Source organism: Eumetopias jubatus, unplaced genomic scaffold (assembly GCF_037043125.1).
Source record: "Eumetopias jubatus isolate StellerSeaLion01/CBP00866 unplaced genomic scaffold, mEumJub1_p1.0 scaffold_12, whole genome shotgun sequence".
NCBI lineage: Eukaryota > Metazoa > Chordata > Mammalia > Carnivora > Otariidae > Eumetopias > Eumetopias jubatus.
In genome coordinates, this window is record NW_028274818.1 from 23,825,000 (window position 1) to 23,841,236 (window position 16,237).

General features: G+C 33.3%; 1 protein-coding gene across 5 annotated transcripts in view; it reads right to left on the reverse strand.

The window, feature by feature from the left end:
- Positions 1-493: 493 nt before the first annotated feature.
- The window catches only part of KCNT2 (potassium sodium-activated channel subfamily T member 2), a 361,260-nt gene continuing 345,516 nt past the window's right edge, over positions 494-16,237 (reverse strand). For all 5 annotated transcript variants that reach the window (XM_028104755.2, XM_028104754.2, XM_028104753.2 and 2 more), the window contains 2 exons: positions 8,626-8,710; positions 494-605 (listed from right to left, as the gene is read on the reverse strand). In XM_028104755.2, the coding sequence (XP_027960556.1) occupies positions 494-605; positions 8,626-8,710 (197 nt within the window). The remainder of the gene's footprint in view (positions 606-8,625; positions 8,711-16,237) is intronic.

Here is a 16,237-nt window from a genome sequence, read left to right on the forward strand (position 1 = left end):
TTGTTGGTTAATCTCTGTGTAGATGCTAGACATTTATGATGAGCTCAATTTTATAAAACGGCAAGTTTAAAGAATATAATATGACTTTAATTTTTAAGAGGAGCCACAATCTTCTATGTCCATTGTGATGCACCAAATATAGTTGGATTTTCTGTTTACTTTCATAAAACCTTAATACTTTTAAAAATTAGCTTTGTACAGTTTGGATTATTGTCAAACAAATACCCGATTTAAATTTTTGTGTTTTAATTTAGGTTTTTAAAATCATTCCATTGATGTCTTTCAGATATTAATAGGAGGAGTACCAATAAGCAACACTTTAAATTTCAAAATAATCTAGACTTCTAAGAGAATAGATTGCTTTTAATACGAGTAAACTGATATATTCTGATCGTGTTTCTTTCATGCCAGCACCACTCATTCTTCCCCTAAGATTTAGAGTGGTTTCAAGCAAGATTTTTGTAGGGAAAAAGGGTCTCTTATCTTCCTTTTATCAAAGCTGAGTTTCCTCCCGAGAGTCTTGACCCATGGCATTGCAGATGCTGTTTTTTCTACTGGGCTCACTGTTTGGAAGGTATGCCAGCGGATCTGGTCGGATTAAGTATCTAGGAAAAGAAAACAAAGCAAATAACTATCATAGTAAATAAAGGCAAAACTAATTCACACTTACACCTTAGACTGCTGCTCAAATGTATTTAGCTTTTAGGTCATCTAAACTGAGTCTATGCATACCACCGGTAGAGGATTCACTTTTTACTTGGCCTATACAATTTGGCAGGACTTGTCTTGTTTCTATACCTAAACAGATTATGATGATGTATACTGATGAATCAAGAATTCTTATTTTTTAGTTATGGTCTGTTTCACCTCCTTCATCTTACCAAAACTTTATGTTTTACTTTACTATCCTGTTGATTTATCATCCCTCTCTTTGGCTATTTTTCTAACAAGGAGACCTAAATCTCAGCCATGATCTTTCTATTACTTCACTGCTCTTACATTCATAAATAAATCTGATCTAAATAATTTCTATACTCTTTTTAATTTAAATATTTCAGGATTCTAAAAAAGTAGTCATTTGATACATGCTCTGAACAATAATACATAGAGATAATCTTAATTATCTAGAAATTAATCTAAAATTCAGGTTCTGCTACAGTGAGCAATTATACAAAAGAATAAATTATACAAAAGAATAAAAAGAATAAAAAATAATTCTTAATTCGTTCTACTGGTAAATGGGAAAATGTTCATCCGCCAAACTCATACATTTCAATAGTGTTAGAATTTGTTTTAAGAGAGACGTTTTACTTCAGACTCTATATGACATGAGCTTCCACTTCCTGAGTTCCTCTGGAATACTGTGTTGAGAACTGGGAATACAAAAAGTCACAAACCCTAACCCCTGTCTTGCACAAGATTAGTAGAGTTTAATTTAAAAAGCAGATATAAACAAGAAAAATAAATTCCAAACATCATGGGAAGACAAAAAACAACAACAACAACAATGAGAATTAGGGAATACTTTACTGAGAAGGTTGAGTTGAGCTTCTCTAAGCTTGCTCCTGATCTCTTTAGAAAATGAGTTTGACTTCGGGAGAATGGTTAAACCAGGAAATAGTGGAACGTAAATTCAGGAAGAAAAGTAGAAAACAGCTAACGAAGGACTTTAAGTTTCAGGATAAAATAGTTTCGATTTCTGTTCCAAAGGCAGTGGAAAGCCACTGACAGTTTGCTGAGAGAGGAGGAAAGTAAATGCATGTAATGCAGCATTTGAACAAAGCCTTGTTTCAGATGCAAATGAAACTAGGAATTCATAGTTTTATAATAATTTGGGAGATAGAAAAAATGAGCAGAAAACCTAATTTAAAGGGAGAACTCTAATGAAGATTGTACTTTTCCTCTTAAAAACTAAAGGAAAATTATTCATAAAATATGTTCCTTAATGAAAATGAGAAAAGGCAATTTAAAGCACTACAGTCTATTTTCTCTGATCAAATAAAAGGTGGAATTAATGTCCCTGAATCCTTAACTGGATATTGTTGTCTATGCACACTGCTTTGTAATTACTTTAAATATCACTAGCATTGTAGATTGATGAAGAAAACTAATGTGAACATTAAGCACTTTTTATTTGATAAACTGAACATGTTCCAATTTGTAAATTAAAGATGTACAACATGTTACTTTGATATATTTATATATTTTAATATGATTGCCCTTGAAACAATATTCATATTACATCATTATAGTACGTTATTATTAACTATATTCATTATACTATGCATTAGATCTCTATCTTTATATTCTTGTTATAAGCTTGGACCCTTAAACACCATCAATCTTAATCCCCCACCTCCCAATCCCCTGGTAACCACCTATTTTTTTTATGGGTTTGACTTTTTTTTGGATTCCATATATAAGTGGTATCAGTAGTACTTGGCTTTCTCTGACACCTCACTTCCCATAATGTGTTCAAAGTCCATCTATGTTGTTGCAAATGGCAGGATATCTTCCTTACTCATGGCTGAATAATATCCACTATGTATAATACCAAATCTTTCTTATTTATTCATCCATTGATGGGCATTTGAGTTGTTTCTGTATCGATTATTGTGAATAATGCTGCAATATACATGAGTGTGCGGATGTCTCAACAAAACCCTGTTTTCATTTCCTTTGGATAATATACCCAGAAGTGGAATTGCTGGATCATGTGGCAAATTTATTTTTACTTAAAGATTTGTCAGCTTTATCTTTTCAAAAAACTAGCTTTTAATTTCATTGATCCTTTCTATTATTTTTCTAGTCTCTATTTCATTTATTTTCATTCTCAGTTTTTTCTTAAAGATTAGTTATTGGTGGGGGAGGGGCAGAGGGAGAGGGAAAGAGTCTTAAGCAGACTCCATACTGAGTGAGGAGCCCAAGATGGGGCTTGATCTCACGACCTTGAGATCATGACCTGAGCCAAAACCAAGAGTCAGTGGCTTAACCGACAGTGCCACTCAGGAACCCCTTGTTCTGACTTATTATTTCTTTCCTTCTGTTAACTTTGGGCATTGTTTGTTCTTGTTCTAGTTCCTTTAGATGTAAAGTTAGGTTGTTTATTTGAGATCTTTTTAATTTCTTAATATATGCATTTATTGCTATTACCTTTAGAACTGCTTTTGCTGCGTCCCACAAAATTTGATACTTTGTATTTTCATTTTCATTTCTTTCAAGAATGTTAAGCTGTTTAACACCAATCACCTAGTTATTTATTAGTCTTTGAATCGAATTAAAGTTGCCCCTTTATTTAAAATGAACTTTTGAAAGAAAATTTTTAGAAAACCAAAAGGTATGATATAATCTATTACCCCCAAATTCATTGATATAGCTGCAAAAGTTGCTTTCTTTATTATCACTACTAAACCTATGAGTGTAATAAAATAGTTTCTTAAGTATGTATTTATGTACTACTTGTCACAGTAGGCTTTTTTTTCGTGATATTTATCATTGCTCCAATTATAGTAAAACTTAATTATTTCAATGGCCACAAATACAGACCATTGCAAAAAAAAAAAAGTTTTTTTATAGCAGTCAAGCTGATGTTTTAGCTTTAAACAAATAAAAAAATAAGAGTATCCACAAGGCAGAAAATATCATGTTTATTTTACCTGTAAAATACATATTGTAACATACATATTTTATTTGTAAGTTTAAATTTGGAGGGAATTATTTCAAATTATAAACATCTATTCAATGAAAGGACATGTTTATAGATTCAAAGGGTTAATATCTTTCCATTCCATCAAAAATAATCATGGGAAATAATTATATTAGGTTCAAAAGTTTATAATTTATTATGAAATATGAAAAAGGTAAGCATAACTCCCCACTAAAGACTATGAATTGGGGTGCCTGGGTGGCTCAACTGGTGGGGGTCCAACTCTTGGTTTTGGCTCAGGTCATGATCTCATGGGTCATGGGATCAAGCCCCGTGTCAGGCTCCATGATCAGCAGGGAGTCTGCTGGAGATTCTCTCCCTCTGCCCCTCCTTCCAGATGCTCTCTCTCTCTAAAATAAATAAATAAATATTTTTTAAAAATTACATAGTCAACATAATTATTACTACTTTGAAAAGGAGGCATAAGAAGGTTGGGATTATAGAGAGGATGGAAAATTAATAAAAATTGCCCAATTTTGTAGGTTTAAAGGAAGGAAGACATGTATAAATATGGACGCAAGAAAAACAGAGCAGTTTTGTTTTATTATAGTAATATACAAAGTGAAGTCTCCAGGATGGGCAGTTAAATGCCAATGCATCATAAATAAGATATTTTCATGTATATTAAAGTCCTCCACAAATTCAACATCACCACTGGACATAATTTTTGATAGCTGCCTTAAGAATTCAAGCAGGTGAGATCATATGATACTTGTCTTTCTCTGATTGACTTGTTTCGCTTAGCATAATACCCTCTAGTTCCATCCACGTCATCGTAAATGGCAAGCTTTTGTGTTTTTTTGATGGTTGCATAATATGATCTCACTGATATGAGGAATTCTTAATCTCAGGAAACAAACTGAGGGTTGCTGGAGTGGTGCAGGGTGGGAGGGATGGGGTGGCTGGGTGATGGACATTGGGGAGGGTATGTGCTATGGTGAGCACTGTGAATTGTGTAAGACTGATGAATCACAGACCTGTACCTCTGAAACAAATAATACATTATATGTTAAAAAAAAGAAGATAGTAGGAAGGGAAAAATGAAGGGGGGGAAATCGTAGGGGCAGACAAACCATGAGAGACTATGGACTCTAAGAAACAGAGTTCTAGAGGGGAGGGGGTGGGGGGATGAGTTAGCCTGGTGGTTGGTATTAAGGAGTGCACATATTGCATGGAGCACTGGGTGTTATACACAAACAATGAATCATGGAACACTACATCAAAATCTAATGATGTAATGTATGGTGATTAACATAATGTAATAAAATAAAATTAAAAAAAGAAAATAATACTATGTACCATTAACACACACACACACACACACACACACACACACGCACACACACAAGAATTCAAGCAGGTGAAATTATTATGAATCTCATTCCCTAAAGCTCTAATATTCTAACCAGAATCATCAGATGTCAATATAAAGCATTATACTAATTAGTTGTATTTGAGGTGCATTATAAATTGTTTTCACACTGATTTTGGGTTAAAGTTATTCCTGCTGAGGTTTTTTCCTATGACGTTTTTGAAACATACTTATCTTTCTACCCTAAAATCATTCTTTTTTTTTTTACTTTTGTTCATCTGGAAGATGAAAAATTAATATTTTCTACATAACTAGCTTCTCTTCAAATGTCCAGTACTGTATTTCTGTATGCTTTCTAGACATGTATCTAAACTCTAGCTCATCATCTTTTTTTTTTGGATGTTCATATCAAATTTATTCATAATAGAAAACTCATCATTTCTTTTTTCCACAGCCAAAAATTCCCCTTTTCTTCCTAGAAAACTGCCTCCTTATTCTGACTTGCTTCAGTGAACCAACATTTATTTATTTATTTGGCCATCACATAGAATTGAATTTTTTAAAAATTTTGTTAGTTACTATACAGTGTAATATTGGTTTCTGGAGTAGAATTACTGATTCTTTGCTTACATACAACACCCAGTGCTCATCACAACAATGCCCTCTTTAATGCCCATCACCATCTAGCCCACCCCCCACCCACCTCCCTCCATCAACCCTGTTTGTTGTCTATCATTAAAAGTCACTAATGGCTTGTTTCACTCTCTCCTTTTTTTCTTTTCCCTTCCCATATGTTCATCTGTTTTCTTTCTTAAATTCCACATATGAGTGAGACCATATGATATCTGTCTTTCTCTGGCTGACTTATTTCACTTAGCATAATACACTCTGTCTCCATCCACATCGTTGCAAATGGCAAGATTTCATTCCTTTTGATGGCCGAATAATATTCCATTATATATATATATATACCACATCTTCTTTATCTGTTCATCAGTTGATGGACATTTGGGCTCTCTCCATAGTTTGGTTATTGTTGACAATACTGCTATAAACATCGGGGTGCATGTACCCCTTTGAATCTGTATATTTTACCCTTGGGTAAATATCTAGTAGTGCAATTGCTGGAGCGTAGGGTAGTTCTACTTTCAACTTTTTGAGGAACCTCCATACTGTTCTCCAGAGTGGCTGCACCAGTTTACATTCCCACCAATAGTGCAAGAGATTTCCTTGTCTCCACATCCTTGCCCACACCTATTATTTCTTGTGTTGTTAATTTTAGCCATTCTGACAGGTGTGAGGTGGTATCTCATTATCTTATCTTTTGTATTTGATTTGTATTTGGTTTGTATTTCCCTGATGATGAGTGATTTTGAGCATCTTTTCGTGTATCTGTTAACTATTTGGATGTCTCTTTTGGAAAAGCATTACTTCATGTTTTCTGCCCATTTCTTAACTGGATTATTTGTTTTTTGGGTATTGAGTTTGGTAAGTTCTTTATAAATTTTGGAACCCTTTTTAGATATGCCATTTGCAAATATCTTCTCCCATTGCCACCTTTTAGTTTTGTTGATTGTTTCCTTCACTGTGCAGAAGCTTTTTATCTTGATGAAGTCCCAATAAATAGTTCATTTTGCTTTTGTTTCCCTTGACTCCAGTGACATGTCTAATAAGAAGTTGCTATGGGCTGAGGTCAAAGAGGTTGCTGCCTGTGTTCTCCTCTAGGATTTTGATGGTTTCCTGTCTCACATTTAGGTCTTTCATCCATTTTGAATTTATTTTTTGTGTATGGTGTAAGAAAGTGGTCCGGTTTCATTCTTCTGCATGTGGCTGTCCAGTTTTCCCAACACCATTTGTTGAAGAGACTGTCTTTTTTTCCATTGGACATTCTTTCCTGCTTTGTCAAAGATTAGCTGACCATAGAGTTGTGGGTCCATTTCTGGTTCTCTATAGTATTGAAATCTTAAAACCATGTTAGACTTCTTTTCCAATTCCCACACCAATGACAAGTCTTACTCTTTGCCTTCCTACGTGTATCTATGTAGAAGCCTCCCTTTACAATTCATTTCCCTAATGCTATGAGATATTCTTATCTTCCTCATACTTTCCTAACAGCAATTTAACTGGTTTCCCTATTTTCATGCCTATTTCAACTTTAACCCATCCTGCCAATAAATTCTACTGCTTCTTGCAATGCTCTTTTAAAAAATTATATATCCTTTCCATCCCAGGCAAAACCTCCCACAAAATATATAAAAGTAGCCTTCTAATTCTTGGCATATTACTAGCTTTAGTTCTAAACCACTTGCATGGATCCATCTTATACTCTGCATCACAGAATATTCTCAGTCTTCTTAGTCTCTGACTTTATTCCTGATTATAGATACAAACACATGCTGTTGACCTCACACCCACCAAAACTTTTGGATCTTTGGTATTTATATTATGTCAGTAATGCAATCTGAAATTAGCTACCTTAGCTCAGCAGCTCTTGATCCTGCTCAGCCTCAGGACCATGGACCTCAAGGGCAAGTCCGTATTAGATATTTCTCCCCTAGGCTTACACTATTAACTGTCAAAATGCCTTTCCTAAAATCTTGCTACTTTCTTGTTCATATATCTAAGTACTTCCCATTGCCTATAAGGTTTAAACTGAGTTTAAACTCCTTATTTTGTTATCTAAAGTCCTTCCAGAGTCAGGTTTAATATACGTTTCCAATATTATGTTTAGTGAACAAGAGAGATGCTAGTAATACAAAGCTTTTTTACTCTGGTCAAACCGGACTCTGTAGTATTGCCAAATGAAGCACATTATGCAATCCCCACTTAGTACATTTTCTCTAGCCATTTCCCTGTTCTGGAATGTCCTGTGCTCTCCACCTACACAAATCTTATCTACTTTTCAAAGTCTAGTTCAAATCCTTATAACCTCTGTAATCACTGTAACTCACAATAATGTCTTCCTCTGAAATTAGAAAAGCACTGTTTCACTCAGTTGATGCTTAATTCATTAGTAAAAAAGTCATATTATATATTGCTATTAAATTTTTTATGTTTAAATTGTATTTTGTTAGAGTGTGAGACTTTGAAATCAGGAAAAATGTCTTATCTCTATATCACAGTTTAAAGGAAACACTAATGCAATTGTACATGCATGGCACAGAGTTTTTGATTAACCAAGTTACTACCATAGACATTTTCCTAGTAAATGTTTTCACTTATTTTACTTAGAGCTTTTGGGAACTCTAAGAGATTTAGAACTAGATAAAATGGAGTATTTCAGGTTTTCCTCTGAGCTCTTCTCTTATTATTCTGAATGTTTTCTCTTGTTTCTCCAAATATATATGAGCTCACAGAATACAGAATTCCTGCTGCTATTTCCTTCTTTTATACCTCTATAATTCTACAATGCTTTTTTTTACAGTATTACACATAGAAATACATAAAATGCATTTATTTATTGAACATAAAAATTAGACTTGGAGTTTCTAAGCATTTATGAAACAAGAAATAAGGGACTTTAATGGTGGAAACAAAAATATAAAAATAAATAAATTACTGGTTTTCAAAAAATAAATGCCTTATGTGAAATAGGAGATCAACTTACACAACATCGTTCAGCTCTAGTCTGGTATCTGGAGATGGGTTAATCAGGATGTAGGAGAGGGTACTTTGATGATCATTCATTTCATCTAGAAGATAAATAAATGCCAAGTTTGTTATTCTACTTACAGAAAATTACAGGAATTACAGTAGAGCATCTAATCTTCAAACCATACAGCTGTCAACGAGAACTTGCTATAGTTTTGCCCACAGCATGATTGTGTACATAACTTTGACTATTTTCAAATTACTGTCATTGGAAATATCTGACAGGTACTCATTTTTTTCCCAACAAATGATAAAAATAAAGTATCTAATTCTGTTCAGAACAACTAAAGTTATATTCTGTCCTTTAAGCTATTACACTGAAAAAGTATTTTTATTAAAGAAATATCCAGACAAGATGTTTATTAATTTATTATGCCTTCTCAATTATAAAAAATAATTGTGGTTATAGATGGCCAGATATTAATATTCATATGGGAAATTCTGTGAAAAATCATCTGATGACATTCTGTTTAAAAAGCACAACAGAAATGTATCTAAAAAGCTTGAAGGCTCTAAATGTTTCACATTGTTATAGGATATACCTGATATAAGCCATCCTAATGTTTTCGCAAAATACAAAGAATCCTGTAGAGCAGAATTAACTGTAAGTTTCAAGGGAGGTGTACTACTAAATTATTTGTTGTTCTTCTAAAACAATATGTATTTTTAAAATAAAAGGCTTTGTCTTTTTAATTTTTTCAGTTCACTCCGAAAACATTGTCAGTCTTCAAGTTTGGAGAGCTAACTTGATATTATATAAGACACTGAAAAATAAAACAGCTTTGAGATCTCAACTTTTTAGCTGCCAAAGCTATGATATGATGTAAATGTAAAGCCATGTGGACACATACTTCAATAACACAATCCTCCCAAGGGTGACATTTTTAAGCTGTTGAGAGTACTGTTCAAAATCCTGCTCTAGAGCCATACATAGTATCCTTCTAGCCACTTCAGTTGAAGATAAGCTTGGTTCCTAAAACAAGGTACTAAATTTTGCAGTTTGATCCAAAATCTAAGAATATACTTCATACCAATGGAGATAACATCAATACTCAAATGCATAAAGTTAAAATAAAGGTCTTTTTTAGGCCAACATAGTTGACTCTGATAATTTCCTGCCCTGGAAAATATGTACCATTTTTGTTAAATAATGTTTACCACTGTGTTCATCTAACTAGAAGCTTATCACTTGAATATGTAAAATTTAATAATATTTTCAGTTATGATAGTTTAAGTTGCCATGCAGATGTGTCCTATTTTTAAAGTCTATAAATGAAAGTCCTTATCTGACAAGGAAGATAAACTGCAGTGTAATCAAACTTACCATAAGTTTGCAAGTAAAACTATTATAATCCTAAGATCATCAAATTTATATTTTAAAAAAAGGAACATATTTGGTTGCATTTCTCTAGGGTAAACACAAGGAATTGTATCCTGTCAGAGGGATAGGGTTATCAGGCCAAATAGGGAATGCCTGGTGAAATCTGAATTTTCAGATAAAAACTAACAATTTTTTGGTATAAATATGTCCCAAATACTGTTTGTGACATACTTATACTAAAACATTTATATGCTGTTTATCTGATATTCAAATTTAACTGAGAATCCTGTATTTTTACTTGTACCCTGTATTTTAAACCTGTCCATTATACCTAGACTAGGTAAATGGCCAACTCAACCAGTTGGAGCTCAGAATTCCAATGAATATAAAATGATGAGCTTACTTCAAACAAGGTAAAATTCCCACTCAAAACATATTGTACTGGCAGGAGATGAACAAGATCCTTTTTCTATATAAAAAGCAATTTTGATTTATCTATACTTTTTGAGAAATTTTCCCCTTATGAGAATTTCCATAAGTGCTGTACAAAGGAACAGATCGATAGTACATTCTAGAGACTTAAGCAGGATACTCTAAAGTGTATCAGGTCTACTAGAAAATCTCCATCTCATTTGGCTATGTATAACTCAATTTCTTATATAAACAGCAGCATTATTGAAATTTCTCGTATAAACAGTGAACATTATTAAACAATGGCATTAGAGAAAATTTTAACAAATAACTTTTCAGTCAATATCAATACCCAACCTCTCTCCGTGATTATTAACATAACGTTGTACTCATTTGTCTTCTGGCATGAAGTCAAGACATATTGGGGACTTGGTTTGCCTGTTACAAGTGTAAAAACTGTGTAGATAACTGAGAACTTTACAGCAGTAGATATAACTATTGTGTTGATATTTTTTCCTGCTCAAGTAGTCTGTTTTATTTATCATTCTGAAGATTTTCATGTTTCCATGCACTCCAGAAATTGAAGGGAATGTTTTGCTAATGTGCTCAGTTCAGTGGTCCCATAAGATTTATATCAAGACATGGGTTACACAATCAGAACTCATCACTCCTGGTTTCTTTCCCCACGCTTTTCCCCCCTACCCCCACCCATCGCTGACTTCTCTTCAGTGCTAGGTTAAAAAGAAATTAAAATAAATTGCTGAGTTCAAAGTTATTCTCTCTTGGTCTTTCATGTCTGCCTTGCTGTAGAGTTAATTCTAGTCTACTTTTTCTCTGTCATGCTGCTTTGTTGGGAAGTCCTACAGTTCATTCTCCTCTTTGTGACTCTGTGGTTAAGAATTAGAAAGCAAGGTTTTAGGGGCACCTGGGTGGCTCAGTCGTTAAGCGTCTGCTTCAGCTCAGGTCATGGTCCCAGGGTCCCCTAACCCTAACCCTGCATCGGGCTCCTTGCTACCTGGGGAGCCTGCTTCTCCCTCTCCCACTCCCCCTGCTTGTGTTCCCTCTCTCGCTCTCTCCCTCTCTCTGCCAAATAAGTTAAATTAAAATAAAATAAAATATAAAAAAGAAATAGAAAGCAAGGTTTTAAAAACCTATTGTGTTCACATATCAAAACCATATTCAACGATCTAGTTTTATCAGCGCCAAGTCTGGTATTAATCTCTATTGGCCATTCCTTATATTTATTTTTTTTTTGTTATTTCTAAATTCTGGAAGGGAAACTGTGGTAAATTTCCTGCCATAATCATAATCATCATCATCATCATCATCATCATTGGTGGTGACAAGTCCCAGTGAATTAAATAAGGCTCTTTACCAAAACTACAACATATTTAGTGAATAAAATAAAATTGCCTGGAATATTTGGTTCATGAACCAGGACCAATATTCTATTTCCTATCAGGAAAATATGTGCTAAGAAAATCTGTTGTGAGCATATTCGATGTGTTCCTGACAACTAAACTCTGACTCTGGCAAAATAAAAATCATTATATCATTATATATTTATATTGTTTTGCTGAAATTATTTAATCATTAATATAATTATCTTAAATGAAGCTATTCTTGTGAAAAATTAAAATAAATGTACCAGAATATTGAAAACTTTAAAAGAAATTGTATAGAATCAAAATAAAAAATTTCTAGTAGTATTTACCAAGAAACTTATTTTGCTTTATTAATTAGCATATGCAATCGTTCAATCAAAATCTCCATAGAGCAAATATTCTGCTTAGAATGTTGCATGTCAATAAATCTCATTAGAAAGGAAATGGATTTCTACGCCTACTTTTCTTACAAAATATTTCCTGTTGAAGAATTTTAAGAGTACTTTTATTTTTTATTTTTATTTTTAATTTTTTTAAAGATTTTATTTATTTATTTGACAGAGAGAGAGACAGCGAGAGAGGGAACACAAGCAGGGGGAGTGTGAGAGGAGAAGCAGGCTTCCCGCTGAGCAGGGAGCCTGATGGATGATGGATGCGGGGCTTGATTCCAGGACCCTGGGATCATGACCTTAGCGGAAGGAAGATGCTTAATGACTGAGCCACTCAGGCTCCCCTTAAGAGTACTTTTAAATAAGGAGAATAAATTTGATCAGAAAGAAATTTAAATTTTATATATGATGGTGTAGATTTCACTAAATATTTCTAAAAACATATCCATTGTGTGTTATGTAATTAAAGAGACATTTTAAGTAATACAAAGGTATCAATAAGAGGCTCGGTTAAGAACAGAGATTCTGAAACCAGAGTGCCTGCATTGAAATCCAGCTTTCCCAGTTACTCATGTTGAGGCCTTAGGCAAATTACTTAGTTTCTGTTAATCTCTTGTGCTCAGTTTTAATTTCTTGTGCTCTAAAATGGGGGGTGGGGAACAATAGTACTATCTCATAGGTTATTGTTCAAATTAAATTATAAATGAATAATAAATATAATTTAAAAGTAACAATATAAATATACAGTTCTTAGAATCAGTGCCTCATTTATATCAAGTGCTATATGAGTTTCCTATTATTATTGTAGTAGGCAAAATCAATCCATAACTTGTAAATAATAACCATATAGGTATTGTGATATGAAGGTGTTAGCATGCAAAGACAGGAAAGGAAAAGTGTTCAAAGAACATTCATGGGAAAGCTGAGATGGATGAGTTAAAACTGCAGAAAGCAGGCCCTTGTGGATGGACTAAAGTGAGCAAGGAGGAGATTAATTGGGGACAATGTTGAAAAGTCAAACTAGGAGCAGATCCTTTAGGGCTTTATAGACCTTGATCAGAAGCTCAAATTTTATTCTAAAAGCAATGGGAAGTCATGGGAGGGTTACAAGGGTGGGAGACTAAGTGGTATGATCTAATTTGATCATATTGAATATATTACCTTACTTGGCTGCTCTGTGGAAAATTGACTTTAGGGGCTCAAATCTGGGTTCAGGGAGAGTAGACAAACAATATAGAAACCCAGGTGAAAGATGATGGTGGCTTGGGAGCAATGGAAATGGAAGATATTTGGAAGGAGGGAAGAAAAGATAGCTAGAGAACCTGAGAGAGTAGAGGTGGAGAGAGACGGGGAAGAAGGAAGGGAGGAACAAGGGAGGGAGGAAAGGAGAGACTGAGATTGTTTTAGAAGGGCGATACAACAGCATATACGGATGCTGATGCAAAAAGCAAATAAAGATGAAGAAATTGATGCTGTACTAGACTGATGGTATATTTTTCTTCAGTCACTACAAGAAATACCTTATTGAGGAACAGACTCCCAGTTGCATGGTGCTTACTTCTTCTACAGAGTCCAATAATCCAAATAATCAGTAATAGCATAACCCAGCAGTGATTTCATTTTTCCCTCTTCTGAACTTCTAAACATGTTATGTGTTATCCAGCTATAAAACTGGCTAGTTTTATAGTGTTGACCTAATTTGCTCATGTATTTCAGTTTAGTACCAAGCTACTCTTATGAATACAACTATTTTGTCAATTTTACTGAACTTACCAGTCTATTTTAGGGGGGGAAACGTGGTTAGAGATAAGGATAAAAGAGTCATTCTATTTAATGCCCTCTATTTAAAATAATTTTCATTACCTTCCAATAATTTAGAACTATTTTGTGATACACAAGATGAGTATCAGGACTCTCTTAACCTCCCTTCATATAAACCAGTAAGAAATCAAGATTAGAATTAGAACAATTTAGAATTGTTTCAAATGAGTGAAACAAGTAGCATGATATAAAGCCAAGCTTCAGAAATTGTTGTTTCAACTCTGCCAAGAGCTACTCCATCACTTACAAGCTTCATACAAAAACTAGTTCTTGTAGGCCCAATTTTCCTTTTAAAATACAGTATTCAATAATTCCTAACCTTTTAAAATCTACTACCTTTTGTAAATATTAAAAGACCAAAACCCCCTTGCAATTTTTTAATATGATAGAGAATTCAAAAACAAAATTAATAAGTGAATAATGTCTAAGAAAATATTTTTTCAATGGTGTAAAATCCAGTTTTGTTTTGTTAAAATGCTTTCTCTGCTGTGCGTGCCCCTCCCTGCCCCACCAAGTACTGACTTTCAGAGGTTTTTGTGTATCCCAGTGAATGGGACTTGCTCAATAAATGCTATTTTCTTTCAAAATATTATGATGACAGATATTCTATATTAAGTGTTGTGGGCCAAAATGATACAGATTGTTTGCAAAGTAAGTGTTATAGGCACACCTATTTTTAAATAGAACATTAATTACATTTTTCAAATGTGTTCTATATGTTTTCAGGTGAAGTACTTCTAAATTTAAAACTATGATTCTAGTTGATAATCTGAAAAAGTAGAATAAATATACTACAGAAAGTCTAAAAGATTTTGGAAAGACCATATTTATTTGTTTTATTTTTTCATTTTAACAACTGAACACACTGCTTTAAATTTAAAGATACTTCACCTGAAATAATATCTGAGATTGAAGAAAAATATATTGAATATATTACCTGAACAATTTAAAAATAACATGTTTTCCAATTTTATAGCTCTCCTCTAGTATTTCCATATGATTTATAGGACGCACTTTTATGACAGTTAATAATCATAATTTGTCACACATGTATTATTTTGTTCTTCAGTTTAGTCAGTTAATAATGTTAACTGTACATGATTAGAGTCACAATTCCAAATCTGGGGACACAGCAATGAAAAGGTAAACAAAGTCCTTGTCTTCATACACCTTTTAAGCAATTTTCTTGAAAGGCAGTATGCTATGTAGATACAATCTTCACAAGAGGAGTCAGGCATCTCTAGTTATAGGTTTACTTATAAGTTAACTGTAAACTTCCTATATGATTTTAAGCATAACATTTAAATTATCGTAGGATAATCATCACTGTTCTGTTTATTTCATAGACTTGCTGGTTAAAAAAAAAAAAGAAATTCACTAATTCCAAGTGCACAGAGTCTAGATAAATGCATACAGTAATGCAACTTATAACAATTATGATAGAGAACATTTTCATAATGCCAAAAAGGTCCCTCCTGCCCTTTTATTGTCAATTGTTCCTCTCACTCCCACCCTTAGCAATCAGTGATTTCTAGGAACAATGACTTTTCTAGAAGTATGCAGTGTGTTTCTGTGTGGCTTTTTTCTTCTTCACATAATGTTTATCAAGCATCCATGTTACAGCATGGATCTACTTTAATATTTATATAGCCACTCAGTTTTCTTTGAATTTATGATTGCATGAAATATATATTTTTATGCTTTTACTCTTAACCTGTTTGTTTCTTTAAATTTCTGGTGGGTTCATACACAATACAGAGTTGAATCTTGCCTCTTTAGTCTAATATGATGACTTCTGTCTTTTAATTGAAATGTTTAGTCCATTTGTATTTAATATAAATATCAATATGATTGGGTTTAAATCTACCTTCTTGCTAGTTGTGTTTTATTTGTCCCATATGGTTTTTTGTTCCTCTCTCCTCTCTACCTTGCTTGGATTAATTGAGATTTTAAAAATTTCTTCTTATAATCATTCTAATGTATTTGCACTATTGGGCATTGTTGTGTCTCTTTAATTTAGTTATTTTGTAGTTTCTCTTGGTCATCATTTGGCAAATGTTTTCCTGTGAAAGGCCAGGTAGTAAATACTTCAGGCTTTTGGGCCATATGATCTCTGTTGTATTTAGTAAATTGTTTATACTATAAAGTGAAAGTAGCCATAGATAATACATAAACAAGCAAGGATGGTTGCTTTTTTTTTGTTTTTAAACAAAATCAGATGTGCTATACTTGTTGCCCTTG